Source organism: Chaetodon trifascialis, chromosome 20, assembly GCF_039877785.1.
Source record: "Chaetodon trifascialis isolate fChaTrf1 chromosome 20, fChaTrf1.hap1, whole genome shotgun sequence".
Taxonomy (NCBI): Eukaryota; Metazoa; Chordata; class Actinopteri; order Chaetodontiformes; family Chaetodontidae; genus Chaetodon; species Chaetodon trifascialis.
The window spans coordinates 21315619-21330950 of NC_092075.1; the positions used below are offsets into that span (position 1 = coordinate 21315619).

General features: G+C 42.8%; 1 protein-coding gene across 1 annotated transcript in view; it reads left to right on the forward strand.

Moving 5' to 3' along the window:
• sptan1 (spectrin alpha, non-erythrocytic 1) overlaps positions 1-15332 on the forward strand; it is a 34654-nt gene that overhangs the window by 16353 nt on the left and 2969 nt on the right. Inside the window, exons 21-49 of the mRNA XM_070989637.1 lie at positions 678-826; positions 1090-1146; positions 2432-2630; positions 3355-3459; positions 3560-3592; positions 3698-3733; positions 4317-4364; positions 5232-5323; positions 6316-6460; positions 6574-6755; positions 6921-7020; positions 7965-8162; positions 8269-8415; positions 8504-8607; positions 8770-8932; positions 9284-9298; positions 10268-10399; positions 11093-11230; positions 11327-11431; positions 11600-11808; positions 11955-12075; positions 12417-12538; positions 12638-12770; positions 12878-12976; positions 13089-13248; positions 13777-13853; positions 13948-14157; positions 14333-14629; positions 14920-15032. Of these exons, the coding sequence (XP_070845738.1) occupies positions 678-826; positions 1090-1146; positions 2432-2630; positions 3355-3459; positions 3560-3592; positions 3698-3733; positions 4317-4364; positions 5232-5323; positions 6316-6460; positions 6574-6755; positions 6921-7020; positions 7965-8162; positions 8269-8415; positions 8504-8607; positions 8770-8932; positions 9284-9298; positions 10268-10399; positions 11093-11230; positions 11327-11431; positions 11600-11808; positions 11955-12075; positions 12417-12538; positions 12638-12770; positions 12878-12976; positions 13089-13248; positions 13777-13853; positions 13948-14157; positions 14333-14629; positions 14920-15032 (3689 nt within the window). The remainder of the gene's footprint in view (positions 1-677; positions 827-1089; positions 1147-2431; positions 2631-3354; positions 3460-3559; positions 3593-3697; positions 3734-4316; positions 4365-5231; positions 5324-6315; positions 6461-6573; positions 6756-6920; positions 7021-7964; positions 8163-8268; positions 8416-8503; positions 8608-8769; positions 8933-9283; positions 9299-10267; positions 10400-11092; positions 11231-11326; positions 11432-11599; positions 11809-11954; positions 12076-12416; positions 12539-12637; positions 12771-12877; positions 12977-13088; positions 13249-13776; positions 13854-13947; positions 14158-14332; positions 14630-14919; positions 15033-15332) is intronic.

Below are 15332 nucleotides of genomic sequence, written 5' to 3' on the forward strand. Positions count from 1 at the left end.
TGAATATATGTTGAATTGGAGATCATGTACATGCTGCTTGAAGTTGTTCAGGGTTTAGGTATGTGAATTAATATTTTATTAATAAGGATTGCAAATTTTAAGTCATTTATTGAATTGTGATTCGCCAGTTGTGGTAATGATCAGTAATCAATTTTCAACCTTCAACGTATAGCTATTCAAGAGATGAAAGATGATAATTCTGACAACTCGCATGTTGTTCTGTATGACAGTTCAATGAGACTGAACATGGAGACCAATTAAAACTGCAGCTGATAGTCTTTTAGTTTATTAAGATACCGGTGCCAGTATGATCCCTGAGGTTCACTGACACTACAAAAATGAAGCTTAACCTTGAGGAATATTTTAAAAAATTCAAAACAACAAATTAAGCCAAACTTTCAAATGCATCAGTGTTTAAAGGATAAGGCTGTGTATGTCTCCATCTCTCAATACTTTGACTTCCCTAATGAAAGTAACAGTGCCACAGTTTTAGTAGTTTTTGGACAACAATATAGCCCTAAAGCACAGCACAAAAGAGTAAGATAAACCATATCAGAGTGTGGGAAGTCAGACATTATTTATTAGATCTCATTGGACCAGTTGAAACAAAATGATGGAAGCATCTCATCAACATCACTTGCTGATATTACTGCCTCTGCATCTCCTCCCTGCCGCAGGATTGGTGGAAGGTGGAGGTGAATGATCGTCAAGGCTTTGTTCCTGCTGCTTATGTGAAGAAACTAGACCCCACCCAGTCCTCTTCCAGGGAAAACCTGCTGGATGAGCACGGCAGCATTGCACTACGCCAAGACCAGATTGAGAATCAGTAAGAAACCCTCAACATAACCTGTTCAGTTTTTCATCAGAGTGTACTTTACTAACTCATTTCTCCTATTCCTCTAAGTGTTCAGTCTTTTCTGTGCGCTTTAACCTTTCTCTACTTCCGTCAAATCATATTCTCTGCTCAGATTTTTAACACTAATGACCTTGACCCTGGCCTCTTTTTCTGTCTTCTCCGCTGTCCTCTTGCTGTACGTAACAACTTAATCTTGTCTTGATGTGCGTTCGCCTTGCCTTGCCAATGAGCAGGCTTGTCACCAAGGAGGCCTGCAGTGTGTCTGTGCGCATGAAGCAGGTGGAAGAGCTGTGAGTAGGAACCAGCGTCCCTCTGGGTGTTCTTGTGATCGTGATGCCACTAAATATCATCAGCAGTTTTACATCCCTCCCAACCCCAAAAACCGTCAAGTTGTGTAAAACTGTGTCTACTTCACCCTTGTCTTCTATTCAGTACAGGGATAGAAGTACCTTTGATGTATACCTTTCCCATCTTTGTCATCCCAGGCTTTCCTATGGATGTTCATGTCATGAGCTGTTCCGTTCTGCACGTATTGGGCTTTGATTCATTTTTGTATTGTGTCATTCTTTCCTAGCCTCAGGGTGCTAGCCAAAGAAATTAGCTGTCATAATTGCTAAATAATTACATTGCTATGATGCTAGTGCCTCAGAGATTCATGATTGAAATCTGCTGGGTTATACATTGATCTAGGAAATGTTATTCAACATACAGATAAACCCAGTATGTGTTAAAAGTTGATTTATAATGACTTTTTAGTCTAAAGTGTTGCTGTGATTAATTTTTGTGAAGCAAACGTTTTGAAGCTAAACCAGTGAAGTATTCTATTCTGTAGAAATGTTAGCAGCTCTTTCAGCCTCGGTCTGTTGCACCCACTATAAAACGCTGTGAGGACACCCTTTGTCTGCTCATGAAGCATGTGTGGACAGGCATATCAGGGTTTGAGTTGACCTAAGATCTGCCTGAAAAAAATATGTAATGTTATTTTTCTGAGAGCATGAGATGAATTCATTTCAAAGGGTTGCAGACTTAGTGACGGCATACTGTTTCATATCAGGATGTTTTCCAAGTTTGTGTGTTTGTCTAGGCAGTGAAGTGAAGTTCTTGTTGCTTAAACAATCAGAAGTTTCTCAACTTAATGGCAGCAGTTTAGGGCTTCAACAAAAACAAGTGTTTTCATCATCAATCATCATTATCATTATTATTGTTTTGGATTGCTCATTTTCGTGTAATATGTCAGAGACATGGCATGACTTATTGTTTATCAGAATGATTTTCTTCAGACTGCCTGAGCAATGAATGTACTGATCATAGCAGCACTACAGGAGTGATAGTGCAGTTTTGATTCTGAGAACAATCAGTTTTTATCCAAAAAAAATAAGTCTTCACTGGCCATAAATGGAACTTCCTGGCAGGCAGATTCTCTACAGTCATTTTTCATCTTGGGCCATGGTAAAAGAGGGATCAGAATCAGAATCAGATATACTTTATTGATCCCCAGGAGAAATTGTTTTTAATTTAGCTTTTGATGACACCTTAGGTAATTTGATTTGATTGTGTGGTTGCAACTCTTTCAAGGTATGGTACTCTGTTGGAGCTGGGAGAAAAACGCAAGGACATGCTGGAGAAGAGCTGCAAGAAGTTCATGTTGTTCCGCGAGGCCAACGAGCTCCAGCAGTGGATCAATGAGAAGGAGAGCGCCCTCACTAATGAAGAGGTTGGCTCTGACCTGGAGCAGGTCGAGGTCCTGCAGAAGAAGTTTGACGACTTCCAGAAGGTAAAATCCACTCACGTTGTAAAACTTTTTCTTCTACAGGGAATCAAAGGCATGACATCACATCCGGGTTACCCTCTTTTTCTCAGTGTATGACCTGTTATACATATATTTTTGATATGTCACATCATATGTCAAAAGACTCAAAGGTCCCATGAAAATTCACTGACATTCTCTTCTAATATCATTTTCCCATTATTGTAGCTGTAATCTCTGCTGTCTAAGAACTCTGCCCTGCTGATGTCTGAACTAGAAACCACCCATTGACCCACCTTTGTACTTTGTACATATTTGATTTTTGTTAAGATACAGTCTTTATTTCAATATACAGTGAACCACATAAAATACTGTGGGGGGAATATGTTCCAAGGCTGTGTTTTTAGTTATTTGCACACTTGTCAGTGGGATTTTGAATTTTATTAGAATTTTTAAGTTTTCTTATTCCTGCAACAGAATATGGATATTCTGGAACACATCTGAGCTAGTTGTAGTTTATTAAGCTTCTTGTAGTGCCAATGTATAACCTGATTCTAATGTCATTTTTAGAATGAACTCATGTTAAGTCTTTAATTGATTAGTAAGCAACAAGTGTAACCTGATCTTGAGTCTTAGTGCTAATATTTCTGTTTGTGTCTGCTTAACGACACTCTTGCCTACTGTGTGTATTTGTTGAGAGTATTTATACAAGTCTCACAGAAAGTGTACGATGTTCTTTTGTGTGGCACAGGACCTGAAGGCCAATGAGTCTCGCCTGAGGGACATCAACAAAGTGGCATCTGAGCTTGAGTCTGAAGGTCTCATGGCTGAGGAAGCCCCCATGGTTCAGGCTCAGGTAAGTGTCGCCCCCCCCCCCCCCCCCCAGCTTAACTGTATGAGCCATCTTCCATGCTTCAGCTTTACTTTAATGGAGATCATGTTTTTTCCATTTACAGCAACAAGAGCTGCTTGGTGCTGCTCAGGGCAAAGTAGTAATCATTTTTCTAACTAACATACATTTTGCTTGATATTTAAGAAACATTTCAAATGTTGCCGCAATGAAATTTATGCATTGTGCCTTATTCCTTGAACAGGATGAAGCTGATTCCAAGACTGCATCTCCATGGAAGGTAAGGTTCTTCTAACACTGTTAATCTATATCAGGAAAATACATTCAAACATTTAGTTGTTTTATGTATTTTTAGAGAAAATGCATCAACTGCAAAGATTTGACAGCCTGTCAATCTTGATCTAATACTGTATGCATGACTGTTCAGCATTGGGTTGATTTGGATACTAGTGTGTCACTTACAGAAATTACTGCAATCATGCTAAATGAGACATTTCACTGGCATGGGCTTCATGTCGTCATGGAATATGATGAGATATTGATATGACTGCTGGGAGCCTGGGAACTCCCAAGCCTTTTTCAATATCCCATAAATTTAAAATTACGTCTCACAATGTCTCAGTCATTTACAAATATTTTATTTGACTCATTATGATTCAGTGTTTGGACTTGGTTGACTGGTTCTGCTCTAGCCATGGTTGCAGTGCTTATGTCCTGATTGGTGTAAAGTCTTGGTTGGTCTTGGGAGAAGACGAACCATGGGAGTTTCCAAAACACTCTTGACTGGTGTGGTGTTTTTCTGTTTTTGTCCTCCTCCTTTTCTCCACCTCTTTCTGCCATGTTTCGTTCACTTTTGATAATAGAATATACGCTTGGCTGTTCAAACAACGGCTAACTTTAATACTATCAAGGTAAGATTAACTAGTCCATCCCGGTCTCGTTCTGAATCGTCTCTCCCGTAGTTCCCGTCCTGCTTTGTGATCAGAAAACTAACCTCGTCATCATCGTCTCCATTTTGATCCATGATCCATCTCTGTGTAGTTCTGTGCAACCTGACTCTAACTAGTTTTAGGAGTGTTTGGTTTTGTTTGATTCCGTCTTAGTTCCCAGTGCATTCACCTTGTTGTCACACGTGAATGATTGTTGGCATGTTGCATAAGTTATGTCTTGAGCGTCCTTTTGTAGATCCTGACTTTTTGCTGTTATTTTCTCTGTCCTCATATTCTGTAGTGTTCTTACCGTGCATCCAGTCCTGTGCATCTCACCCCCGTCATGCACCTGCCTTTATTTGTCCATCACTGTCTGTTCCTATCAAACACACTACGCAAATCTTTCCTCGTCTAGCTCATACTGTATTTGCATGATTATATTGCCACTGTAGTAAAGGAGGAAGTTATAGTAGAGACCTTTGATCTTTTTATATCCATCCTTATCTTATTTTCACTATTATCAAGTGGCTTTCATTCTCCATCTTATTTTACTTTCATTTATGTATCCCTGTTTTTATGTTCATTCTGTCTTTTCTTATCTGATTTCTTTGTTTTAAAGCGCTTTAAGCTACAATTCTTGTATGAAAGGTGCTACACAAATCAAGTTTCATGTTATTATTACTATCACTTGATAAGTTCCTTTTTGATTAAGGGCATGTTAAGTTCACATACTGTACTGCAAAATATTGCAGATTTGAACACCAAAGCTAGAATAAACAAGCTACATAAGGGCTGAATAAACACTGAAGGGTGAAGAGTGCAACTTCATCTTGATTGTTTTGTGTGTAGGAGCTGAACAATCGCTGGCGGTCGCTGCAGCAGCTTGCTGAAGAAAGGAGCAACATGCTGGGCAGTGCCCACGAGGTGCAGAGGTTCCACAGGTAAAAAAAATGGATCTGAGACAATTTAAAGCAAGCCTATGTTATTTTGGTTGAAAGTGACCCCTGTGGCGAAAGGTAGCACTTACAGGATAGCCTGGTTCCAGACCCGTGAATTTCCACCATATCTAATCTGGTCAATGATGAAATCAGTGTGATGTTGTTCACATTGACAGCTATTTCCAATAGTACAGGAAACAGTTGACCAATGGAAGGTGTTTGGGCAGGGTTAGGAATGAACATCATCATTCATTTACACGTCGTTCATTCTCAAATAGTGACTTAATTTATGCTGGCCACACCCCGGCTAGTTTTTACCAGCTTTTACAAAAGAATTTGCAGCAGCCAGCCACCTGGCTACATACATGAAAAAACGTGTCAGAACTATGGTGACGTGGATAAATGAGTGTCATAGACCAAGCAGTCAAGGCACACAGGAACATGGGTTTTAAGTTCAAAGTTTCCTAACCAAGGTTTAACTTGTGCAACTGCATTAACAGAGATAGAAGGCCTTAAAAGAAGCCAACAGCACATACCCATGCTTAAAGATAAGGCGAAAAAACAAGATGTTAGCACCAGACCTAACAGAGTGAAATAAGAGAGAAGCATTTACACTGGCTGATCAAACAATAAACACACAGGGGAGCACAATATAGACAGTAACTAAAACTGGTGTGGTTGTTGGCTTGGGCCTCTGCATAACTCTGGTAACTCAGAGGTGAAGAGAAATGAAATCATGTAACTTAATTAAACCAACTAGGAATATGACAAAACAGTGTAAATAAGATCTGTGCACTTCATCTAGAAAAACAGTGCACTGTCAAACGTGCCAATAAATAAATTAAAACCCAAACAAACTGATTGGTTTTTAGCCTTCAGCTGTGTGACTGGAGATGCAATGAGCTTGACACAGTTAGACAAAAAGATTCATGAGATTAATGTTCATAGTAATGATGTTTACAACACTTGACCAAGTTGTGTTTGTGCCTCCTCAGGGATGCTGATGAAACTAAAGAGTGGATTGAGGAGAAGAACCAGGCCCTCAACACTGACAACTATGGTCATGACTTAGCCAGTGTCCAGGCTCTGCAGCGCAAACATGAAGGCTTTGAGAGAGACCTGGCAGCCCTGGGTGACAAGGTCAGATTGTCTGTTCTCATTTATGTGAGATTGCAGCTCATTTACAGCAAAGTCTCTGGTGAAAATCTGTTTCTCCTGAGGCTTTTACTGATTTGTCATGATGTCCCACCCAGGTCAATTCTCTTGGGGAGACAGCAGAGCGTCTGATCCAGTCCCACCCTGAGGCAGTGGATGACATCCAGGAGAAATGCACTGAGCTGAACACTGCTTGGAGCAGCCTGGTGGGACGTGCTGACCAGCGTAAAGACAAGCTGGGCAACTCCCACGACCTGCAGCGCTTCCTCTCTGACTTCAGGTTAGGAGACAACAGCCAGTGGATGCCACTGGGTGTGATTTCTTGTTTTGGTGATGAACTACATTGAAAATAGGCAACAGTTTTGGGGAAAAAATATCCAACTGTAAGAAATACAGGTCAGATATGTGCAGTATTTTTTAGCTATAACTGTTCACCTGTACACAGAGATTTGATGTCCTGGATCAATGGTATCCGAGGGCTGGTGTCCTCAGAGGAGCTGGCCAAGGACGTGACTGGAGCTGAGGCCCTTCTGGAAAGACACCAGGTACTGAATTTTTTATTATCCTTTTCTTTTTTTATGCCTCCATGACAGAGACATCTGTGGCCTGAGACACTCCGTTTTTGTGATCACAATATCTCTGGAATGCCTGTAGTGAATGTCATACATCTGGCACAAGTGTCCACGGGACTCCAGGGCTGATTAGACTTTGGTCACTGTGACCCTACTAAATAATTTTTGACTGTAACTCAAGAATGAATATGTTAAGTATTAAAAATTTAATTCAGCTGTCTAATAGGATGAAATGATGAAGTGAGGACATTTTACATCCAAAAGGTCAAAGGTCAGCTTCATTGTGACATCATAAAAACTTTTCTGTCCATTATTCAGCACCATAACTCAGGAACAGAAGGTCATATTGTGACCATATGTCTCATTTGATCAGACACTGAATGGATGACACTAATCTTTGGTGTCCAACTTGAAGCTGTGCTGATTGTTTAGATCTTCTGTGTTGTTGAGTTGAAGATGTGTGTGAAGCATCCACATTTTACAGTTTGAAGCTTCTTTGTAGCAGCATCCATATTTCAATCATTGTAGTCCATCATGAGCTCATTGGTTCTGCTGATATTAAGCTTCCGGTGATGGTTGTCGTTCCATGTGATGAAGCTCTCTATCAGTCCTCTGTGCTCCTCTGGAAAAATAGTCTCTAAGTGAAGAGTAAGCATGTTTCTCACTGGAAATGATTCAATCATTAACATACACATTAGCATAACATAACATATTTTAGTGTAATGATAACTTCCATTTCATCATCAAAATATATTTTGTTAAATTCCTTTAAAGTCATAAGATTCTAAACTGCAACTTGACTGGTTGGTGGAGGCATACAGTCATTCTTGCTCTATACAAAATTACAGATGTCTGTGCAGACTTTTGCCCATCAAACACTCTCCATCCATTTTTGTTTTCTTTTTCCATCTTCCCAGGAACATCGCACAGAAATCGATGCTCGGGCAGGTACCTTCCAGGCCTTTGAACAGTTTGGTCAGCAGCTGCTGGTGCGAGGCCACTACGCCAGTCCAGAGATTCAGCAGAAACTGGAGGCTCTAGACCGTGAGCGTGCTGACCTGGAGAAGGCCTGGGTGCAGCGTCGCATGATGTTGGACCAGTGCCTCGAGCTCCAGGTACTGGAGTGTTGAGCCATGACATGACAAGTCAGAAGTGATTGTTACGTCACTGACAGGTGTCACTGACCCTCCACTGACTGACTGTTGTCTTTATCCCCTGCAGCTCTTCAACAGAGACTGTGAGCAGGCTGAGAACTGGATGGCAGCTCGTGAAGCCTTCCTCGCCAGTGATGACAAGGGTGACTCCCTGGACAGTGTGGAAGCTCTCATCAAGAAACATGAAGACTTTGACAAGGCCATTAACGTGCAGGTTGGGAAGACGCTTTGCCGCTTAGTGAAAGCTTTTAAAATTGATCGGTTGTGTTCTGTGTTTGATTGAATGTTGCCTGGCTGTACAGGAGGAGAAGATTGCTGCTCTGCAGTCGTTTGCTGACCAGCTAATTGGAGCTGACCATTACGCCAAACCTGAGATCTTCAACCGCCGCAATGAAGTGCTCGACCGGTAGGAAGCAATTGGATTTTTAGTACTGATTCATTTATTGATGGAGTTACAAAAAAACACCAATCCAAGGGATGACACTTTAAGTGAGAACACTTACTCCCAACATTGTCCCAAGATGTTAAGACAGACACAAAGCATGTAACATAACACTGATGTTTGAAGGTGGCGCCGGCTGAAGGCCCAGATGATCGAGAAGCGTTCCAAGCTGGGTGAATCCCAGACCTTGCAGCAGTTCAGCAGGGATGTGGACGAAATTGAGGCTTGGATCAGCGAGAAGCTGCAGACCGCAACTGATGAGTCTTACAAGGATCCTACCAACATCCAGGTACGTATTTGGCTGCTCCTAGCACAGGCCCTCACAGACGTTCATAGCAACACAGCAAGTGTGAGCGTAAACTCCACTCATGACTTCAGTTAATAGAGAAGCTAGCACTTGTTTCTTTTTTAAAGGTACGTAGACATTAATTACAGTAACATTTTCATAGATGTTGCTGATTCTAGGGCAGGTGCTGTAGCCAAAAACAGAAGTCAGCCGTGTGAAGATGGCTAAATTAAAATTGCTGATCTGTTTTGTCTTGTTTTATTGACAACGCTCTTCTTTAACTGTGTCAAATCCCTCCCTGTGTCCTGTCTGACGTGAGACTGAATTTTTCTTCCACTGTCTTATTTTTTATAGCTGTCCAAGCTGCTGGTAAGTTTAAGTAGTGTGTCAGCTGACTAACAACCGAGCAGGTTATCCTTCATGTGTCCACGTCTTTGCTGTGTGTGTAGACACGACGTAGACTAAGCCCTCCATCTTGAGTTTGTCCCTCATCAGCACTGTTGAGTGCCAGCTTCTTTTCCACCTGGGTTTTAATTTAGTTCATTTTTAAAATTTTGGCTTAATTCTGTGTTCATTTTTGTATTTTATTCTAGGTTGTTTTGTTTTTTGTGTTTTTTCCCTCATCAAAGGCTTCTAGTTGTTGGGTGTGGCTTCCATTTTTATTTTCAATTCTTGAGGGGGGTTATCTTCAAACTTGCTTCAGATGCTTGATTCCACAGTGGAACTAATCAAATTGGATTTTGAGATGAAAGTGAGCAGAGAGTGGGGACTTCCTGACGCTGTCGTCAAGCTGACAGATTCTAAATTGTGATTAGCAATCACTGGTCCCTAACTGGCTCTGTGATGATGTCTAAAGACAGTATTTTTTAAGAGTGTCTTGTTGGCCAGCTTAGAAGGTCATGGAAATTAAGAAAGATACACATGAAGCAACTTTGAAGTGACTTCCTCCAGTAAGTATTTTCAAAGTTAGCTCTGTTGCAGATGTTGTCCTCTGCACTGCTGTTTTATGTTCCTCATTTGTTTGTCCTGTGTGTCTATTGATGTCCGACATATTGTCTGCCATGGTCGGTGTCCTGTGTTGAAGTATTTTTTTTATACTCCACCCTCCACACAAATTTCTAAAGTAATTCACATTTGATGTTAATGTTCACTTCACAATTCTTCAAAGGTTTGTTGATCAATCTGACTGCTTACAATGTTGGTATGAAAGCAGAGCTAAATGTTAAATGACACGTTTGAGCTTAAGGAGAGTTCTGAGCATTTTCACCATAAACAGGAACTTGTCCACCTTGTGGTTCTCATGCTGTATCCATGTTCCTTGTGTGTGTGTGCTGTCAGAGTAAGCATCAGAAACATCAGGCGTTTGAGGCCGAGCTGCATGCCAACGCAGACCGAATCCGTGGGGTCATTGATACCGGCAACGCCCTGATCCAGAGAGGAGCTTGTGCTGGCAGCGAGGATGCAGTCAAGGTATATTCATCATGTCATCATCAGCAGACACTTCTATGAAATGTGGCTTAACAGCAGAATGACATTTACAAGTATTAGGAATACCAAGGGCAAAGAGTAAGACAAAAGAGAGTAACAATGCTGTTACCAGTCACATAAGAGCCTGAGAAACAGTCAAGATGTAAGAGATGCTCTTAAATTAGGATATAAACGTCTCAGTATCACCAGCTAGTGTCAACTGTTGCTGATAAACTTAAACTTTGTCAACTCAGTAACATCACAACTTTGCAAGATGCAGTCATGAAACTGTCCAGGTGTGTCGTTGAGATCAAAATGAAGGCTGAGTTCAATGATGGCTGTGGTACAACCAACGAGTACTGAGTACTCTTCTAATAATGTAGTTATGACCACTGAACACTCATGGGTCGGCGTGTCAACATGTTGACGGGTGTCGCAGCTGGTGTGATCTCAGTGCAGGATGGTCTCTGTCTTATCTGATTCTGTTCATGGAAAGTAATCACAATTTAGTCTGCATTATTAGTCAAAAAAATCCCAATTAAATTTTTCCCTCAAATCATTCAGCCCGCCTGCAAGACACAGATTGTGTTGAAACTGAAGTTAAGCCTTTTAGCTCTCCCTAAGATGTGTGAGAAGGAATTTAAATGCAGTGGTGCAGTGAAGATGTGAAAATAACGGGACTCGTCTGTTGCTCAGGCTCGCCTCAATGCTCTGGATGAACAGTGGCAGTTCCTCGTCAACAAATCTGCAGAAAAGAGCCAGAAACTCAAAGAGGCCAACAAGCAGCAGAACTTCAACACAGGCATCAAGGACTTTGACTTCTGGCTCTCTGAGGTGAGAATCTGCGTTCCAGATATAGATATGTAAAAACTCTGACTCACCAATGTACAGAAGATAATCTCAAAGTCTGATTTGTTTGTTGTTTCTAAGGTGGAAGCTCTTCTTGCCTCTGAGGATTATGGCAAAGATCTGGCCTCAGTCAACAACCTGCTGAAGAAACACCAGCTGCTGGAGGCTGATATTTCAGCCCATGAGGTATGCAGCTCAGTGTTACAAATGCCTCTGCACATGAGTCAGCTGTAACTGTCACACAATACATTGAGGCTGAGTTGGTAACAAAAAGAGTTTAAGTGAACCATCCAAATACATTCATAGATCCAGAGTTACAGTGAGAGCCTCTGACCACCTCTCTGCTCCCTGCAGGATCGTCTGAAGGATCTGAACGGCCAGGCTGACAGCCTGATGGCCAGCAACGCTTTCGACACCTCACAGGTGAAGGACAAGCGCGACGCTGTCAACGGACGCTTCACTAAGATCAAGAGCATGGCTGCCGGTCGGCGCGCTAAACTCAACGAGTCCCACCGCCTGCATCAGTTCTTCAGGGACCTGGATGATGAAGAGTCTTGGATCAAGTAAGAGCGTTACCTTTGGATCATGTAGTTATCTGGAAGGGAACCAGCAGTGGAGATGGGATGAGATGAGCTTTTCCTTTGTGGTATTTGCCTATGGCAAGACATACACATCTCAAGCATACGCATATCTGCCCAACCCCACACAGAGAAAAGAAGTTGCTTGTGAGTTCGGAGGACTACGGACGTGATTTGACAGGAGTACAGAATTTGAGGAAGAAACACAAGAGGCTGGAGGCTGAGCTGGGAGCCCATGAGCCGGCCATTCAGGTAAGCGTGACTCAGTCAAGACCTCGAGCTCTTGTGGAAGTATTGATGTCAGTCTGAGAAACTTCAACAACACATCACAGCCCATATGAATTACACAAACATGTACTGTATTTCTAGCCCACACATCGATGTTTATCTTAGCAACTGAGCCCATCTGTAAATAGAATCATGCCACAATAGCTTAGCATGTTGCAGAATTCTGACTATCAAACAGCTGACCTGAACCTAACACGTTTCATAGTTGCATTTGTCCTACATTCTGATTCCCTCAGTGCACTGAGAAATATTAGAAAATGTGGTAGCTTTGGTATGCACTGATTTTATTTTCTGTGTGCTCCCAGTCGGTGCTGGACACTGGGAAGAAGCTGTCTGATGACAACACCATCGGTCAGGAGGAGATCCAGCAGAGGCTGGCCCAGTTTGTCGACCACTGGAAGGAACTCAAAGACCTATCTGGAGCAAGGTGAGCCTGCTGGGCTCCACACAGCTGAGGACACATTTACACACACACACACATAGAAATGGGTTTGTAAATGTAGACAATGTGTGTGTTTGCTCCTAGGGGACAGAGGCTGGAGGAGTCGCTGGAGTATCAGCAGTTTGTGGCGAACGTGGAAGAGGAAGAAGCTTGGATTAACGAGAAGTTGAATCTAGTGGGGAGTGAGGACTACGGAGATACACTAGCTGCTGTGCAGGTGCTTTTTTTGTCACACACACCGCGTTACATAACATTAAAGTCAGTGTTTATAATAAGATGTGATGAGTTTTTACTGAGTCTCAATGAAACGTTTGTTTTCAACAGGGTCTGCTGAAAAAGCATGAAGCATTTGAGACTGACTTCACCGTGCACAGGGACAGAGTCAATGATGTGTGCGTCAATGGAGAGGAGCTTATCAAGAAGGTACTGAGAAAATCCGCTTTTCAAAGGCACTGAAGTAATCATCTGTTGGTGATTTGTGCAGTACGATGACAAAACCAACGGTTTCTGACAATATTTTGTGTGCTTCCAACAGAATAACCATCACGTGGACAACATCAGTGCAAAGATGTCAGCTCTGCGAGGCAAAGTGTCAGAGCTGGAGAGGGCAGCAGCTCAGAGGAAGGCCAAGCTGGATGAGAACTCTGCCTTCCTGCAGTTCAACTGGAAGGCTGACGTGGTGGAGTCCTGGATCGGTATGAACACAGAGACCTCTGTCCCACTCAAATCTGCTTCAATAAAGCTTCAGTCCTCCACAGACTCAAATCCTACCTCTGAAATATATTCACAAATGTCTAGTTTTCTAATTGAACTGTTTGCCAAAAAATAATTCCCGCAAAACCTCTAAAACCTCAACTTGTCGTGTTTAAACTTCTGTCTGAGTTTGAATCAAACAAAAGACATATAATATGTTAACTTGTGAAGTTTGGAGGTGTCTGTAGGCATGTTGTTTCACTTAGAAGAGAACCAGGCTGTTTTCCCCTCCCTCAGCCTCTATGCTAAGCTAAGCTAACAGCTCCTGATCCCAGCTCTGCACTGAACACAGACGGCCTGACATCCATCTTCTCATCTCAGTCTGAGAAAGAAAGGAAATGAATGAATAGATAAATAAATCTCCAAATATGAAACTACTCCTTCACTAAGTGTTTAGGAAGCCTGACCTGTGTATTCAGTTCGTCTTTATGTCCATCATTTCTGAACCTGTGGATGTGCTTTGTGTACAGGTGAGAAAGAGAACAGCCTGAAGACTGACGACTACGGCAGAGACCTGTCGTCTGTGCAGACTCTGCTCACCAAGCAGGTACTCAGTCGTCTGAAACAGTGTTCAGCCATTCCTCTGGACCGTGTCACTCTTTCTGTTGACAGCATCTGTTGTCTTTTCTGTGTGTCTGCAGGAGACGTTTGATGCCGGTCTCCAGGCCTTCCAGCAGGAGGGTATCACCAACATTACAGCTCTCAAGGACCAGCTGCTGGCAGCCAAGCACGTCCAATCAAAAGCCATCGAAGCTCGACACGCTGCCTTGATGAAGCGCTGGAACCAGCTGTTGTCCAACTCAGCCGCTCGCAAGAAGAAGCTTCTGGAGGCTCAAGAGCACTTCAGAAAGGTAAAGAGGCCACAAGGGCATGTTGTGTTGAAGACATGCTTTCTGAACATTTTCATACGCGCCTCCAAAAATACCCCTAAAAGCTCTGAAATGATGAACGGCTGAGGTAAATCTGAAGCATTTCAACAAACCTAAGCTAATGTCAGTAATCACGTGTTCTCCAAACCCATCACAGGTTGAAGACTTGTTCCTGACATTCGCCAAGAAGGCGTCAGCTTTCAACAGCTGGTTTGAGAATGCAGAGGAGGATCTGACAGACCCGGTGAGGTGCAACTCTCTGGAGGAGATCCGGGCGCTGCGTGAAGCCCATGAGGCCTTCCGCTCTTCACTGAGCTCAGCTCAGGCCGACTTCAACCAGCTGGCTGAGCTGGACCAGCAGATCAAGAGCTACCAGGTGGTGTCCAACCCCTACACCTGGTTCACCATGGAGGCCCTGGAGGAGACCTGGAGGAACCTGCAGAAGATCATCAAGGTCTCAGAGATTATACGCACACACACTCTCACACTCTCTCTCACACACACACATTGTTACTCACAGATACAACCCGCTGCTCCTTTCATTCACTTTCTCCTCTAAGCCAAATTCACCATTTCACCTCCAGTGCACATGATTGAAAGTAAATGGCTTAAGCATGCAAAACACACCGCTGAGGTCCTGTCAGTTGGCCAGGTTGTCACTATTTCTTTTTCCAGAGGTTAAAAATAGTTTTCAGCGCAGTTTATCTTCCGGGTGTCTGTCTGTTGCTGTAAATGTGGGTGTAGGAGCGAGAGCTGGAGCTGCAGAAGGAGCAGAGGAGGCAGGAGGAAAACGACAAGTTGCGTCAGGAGTTCGCGCAGCATGCCAACGCCTTCCACCAGTGGCTGCAGGAGACCAGGTACAGGACGTGCTCCAGCTGAGCCTTTAGAAGCAGATATCAGCTCTTCTTTCATGTTAAACAGCAACATTTCAACTAGGAACTCATGACTGTTGTGTTTTAGAGATGAAAATGTCTCATTTGATCGTGAGCTGCACACACAGAATGTTTTTACCCACTGCTGCTGACTCGCTAGGTTATCACAGGGATTTGAAGGTGTTTTCTGTTGTTTGTCTCTCTGTAAAACACAAACACCACATAGGATCAGATCTCCACTTTCAGAGCCGAGGCGTCACACACATTCACCACCGTCCACACCGG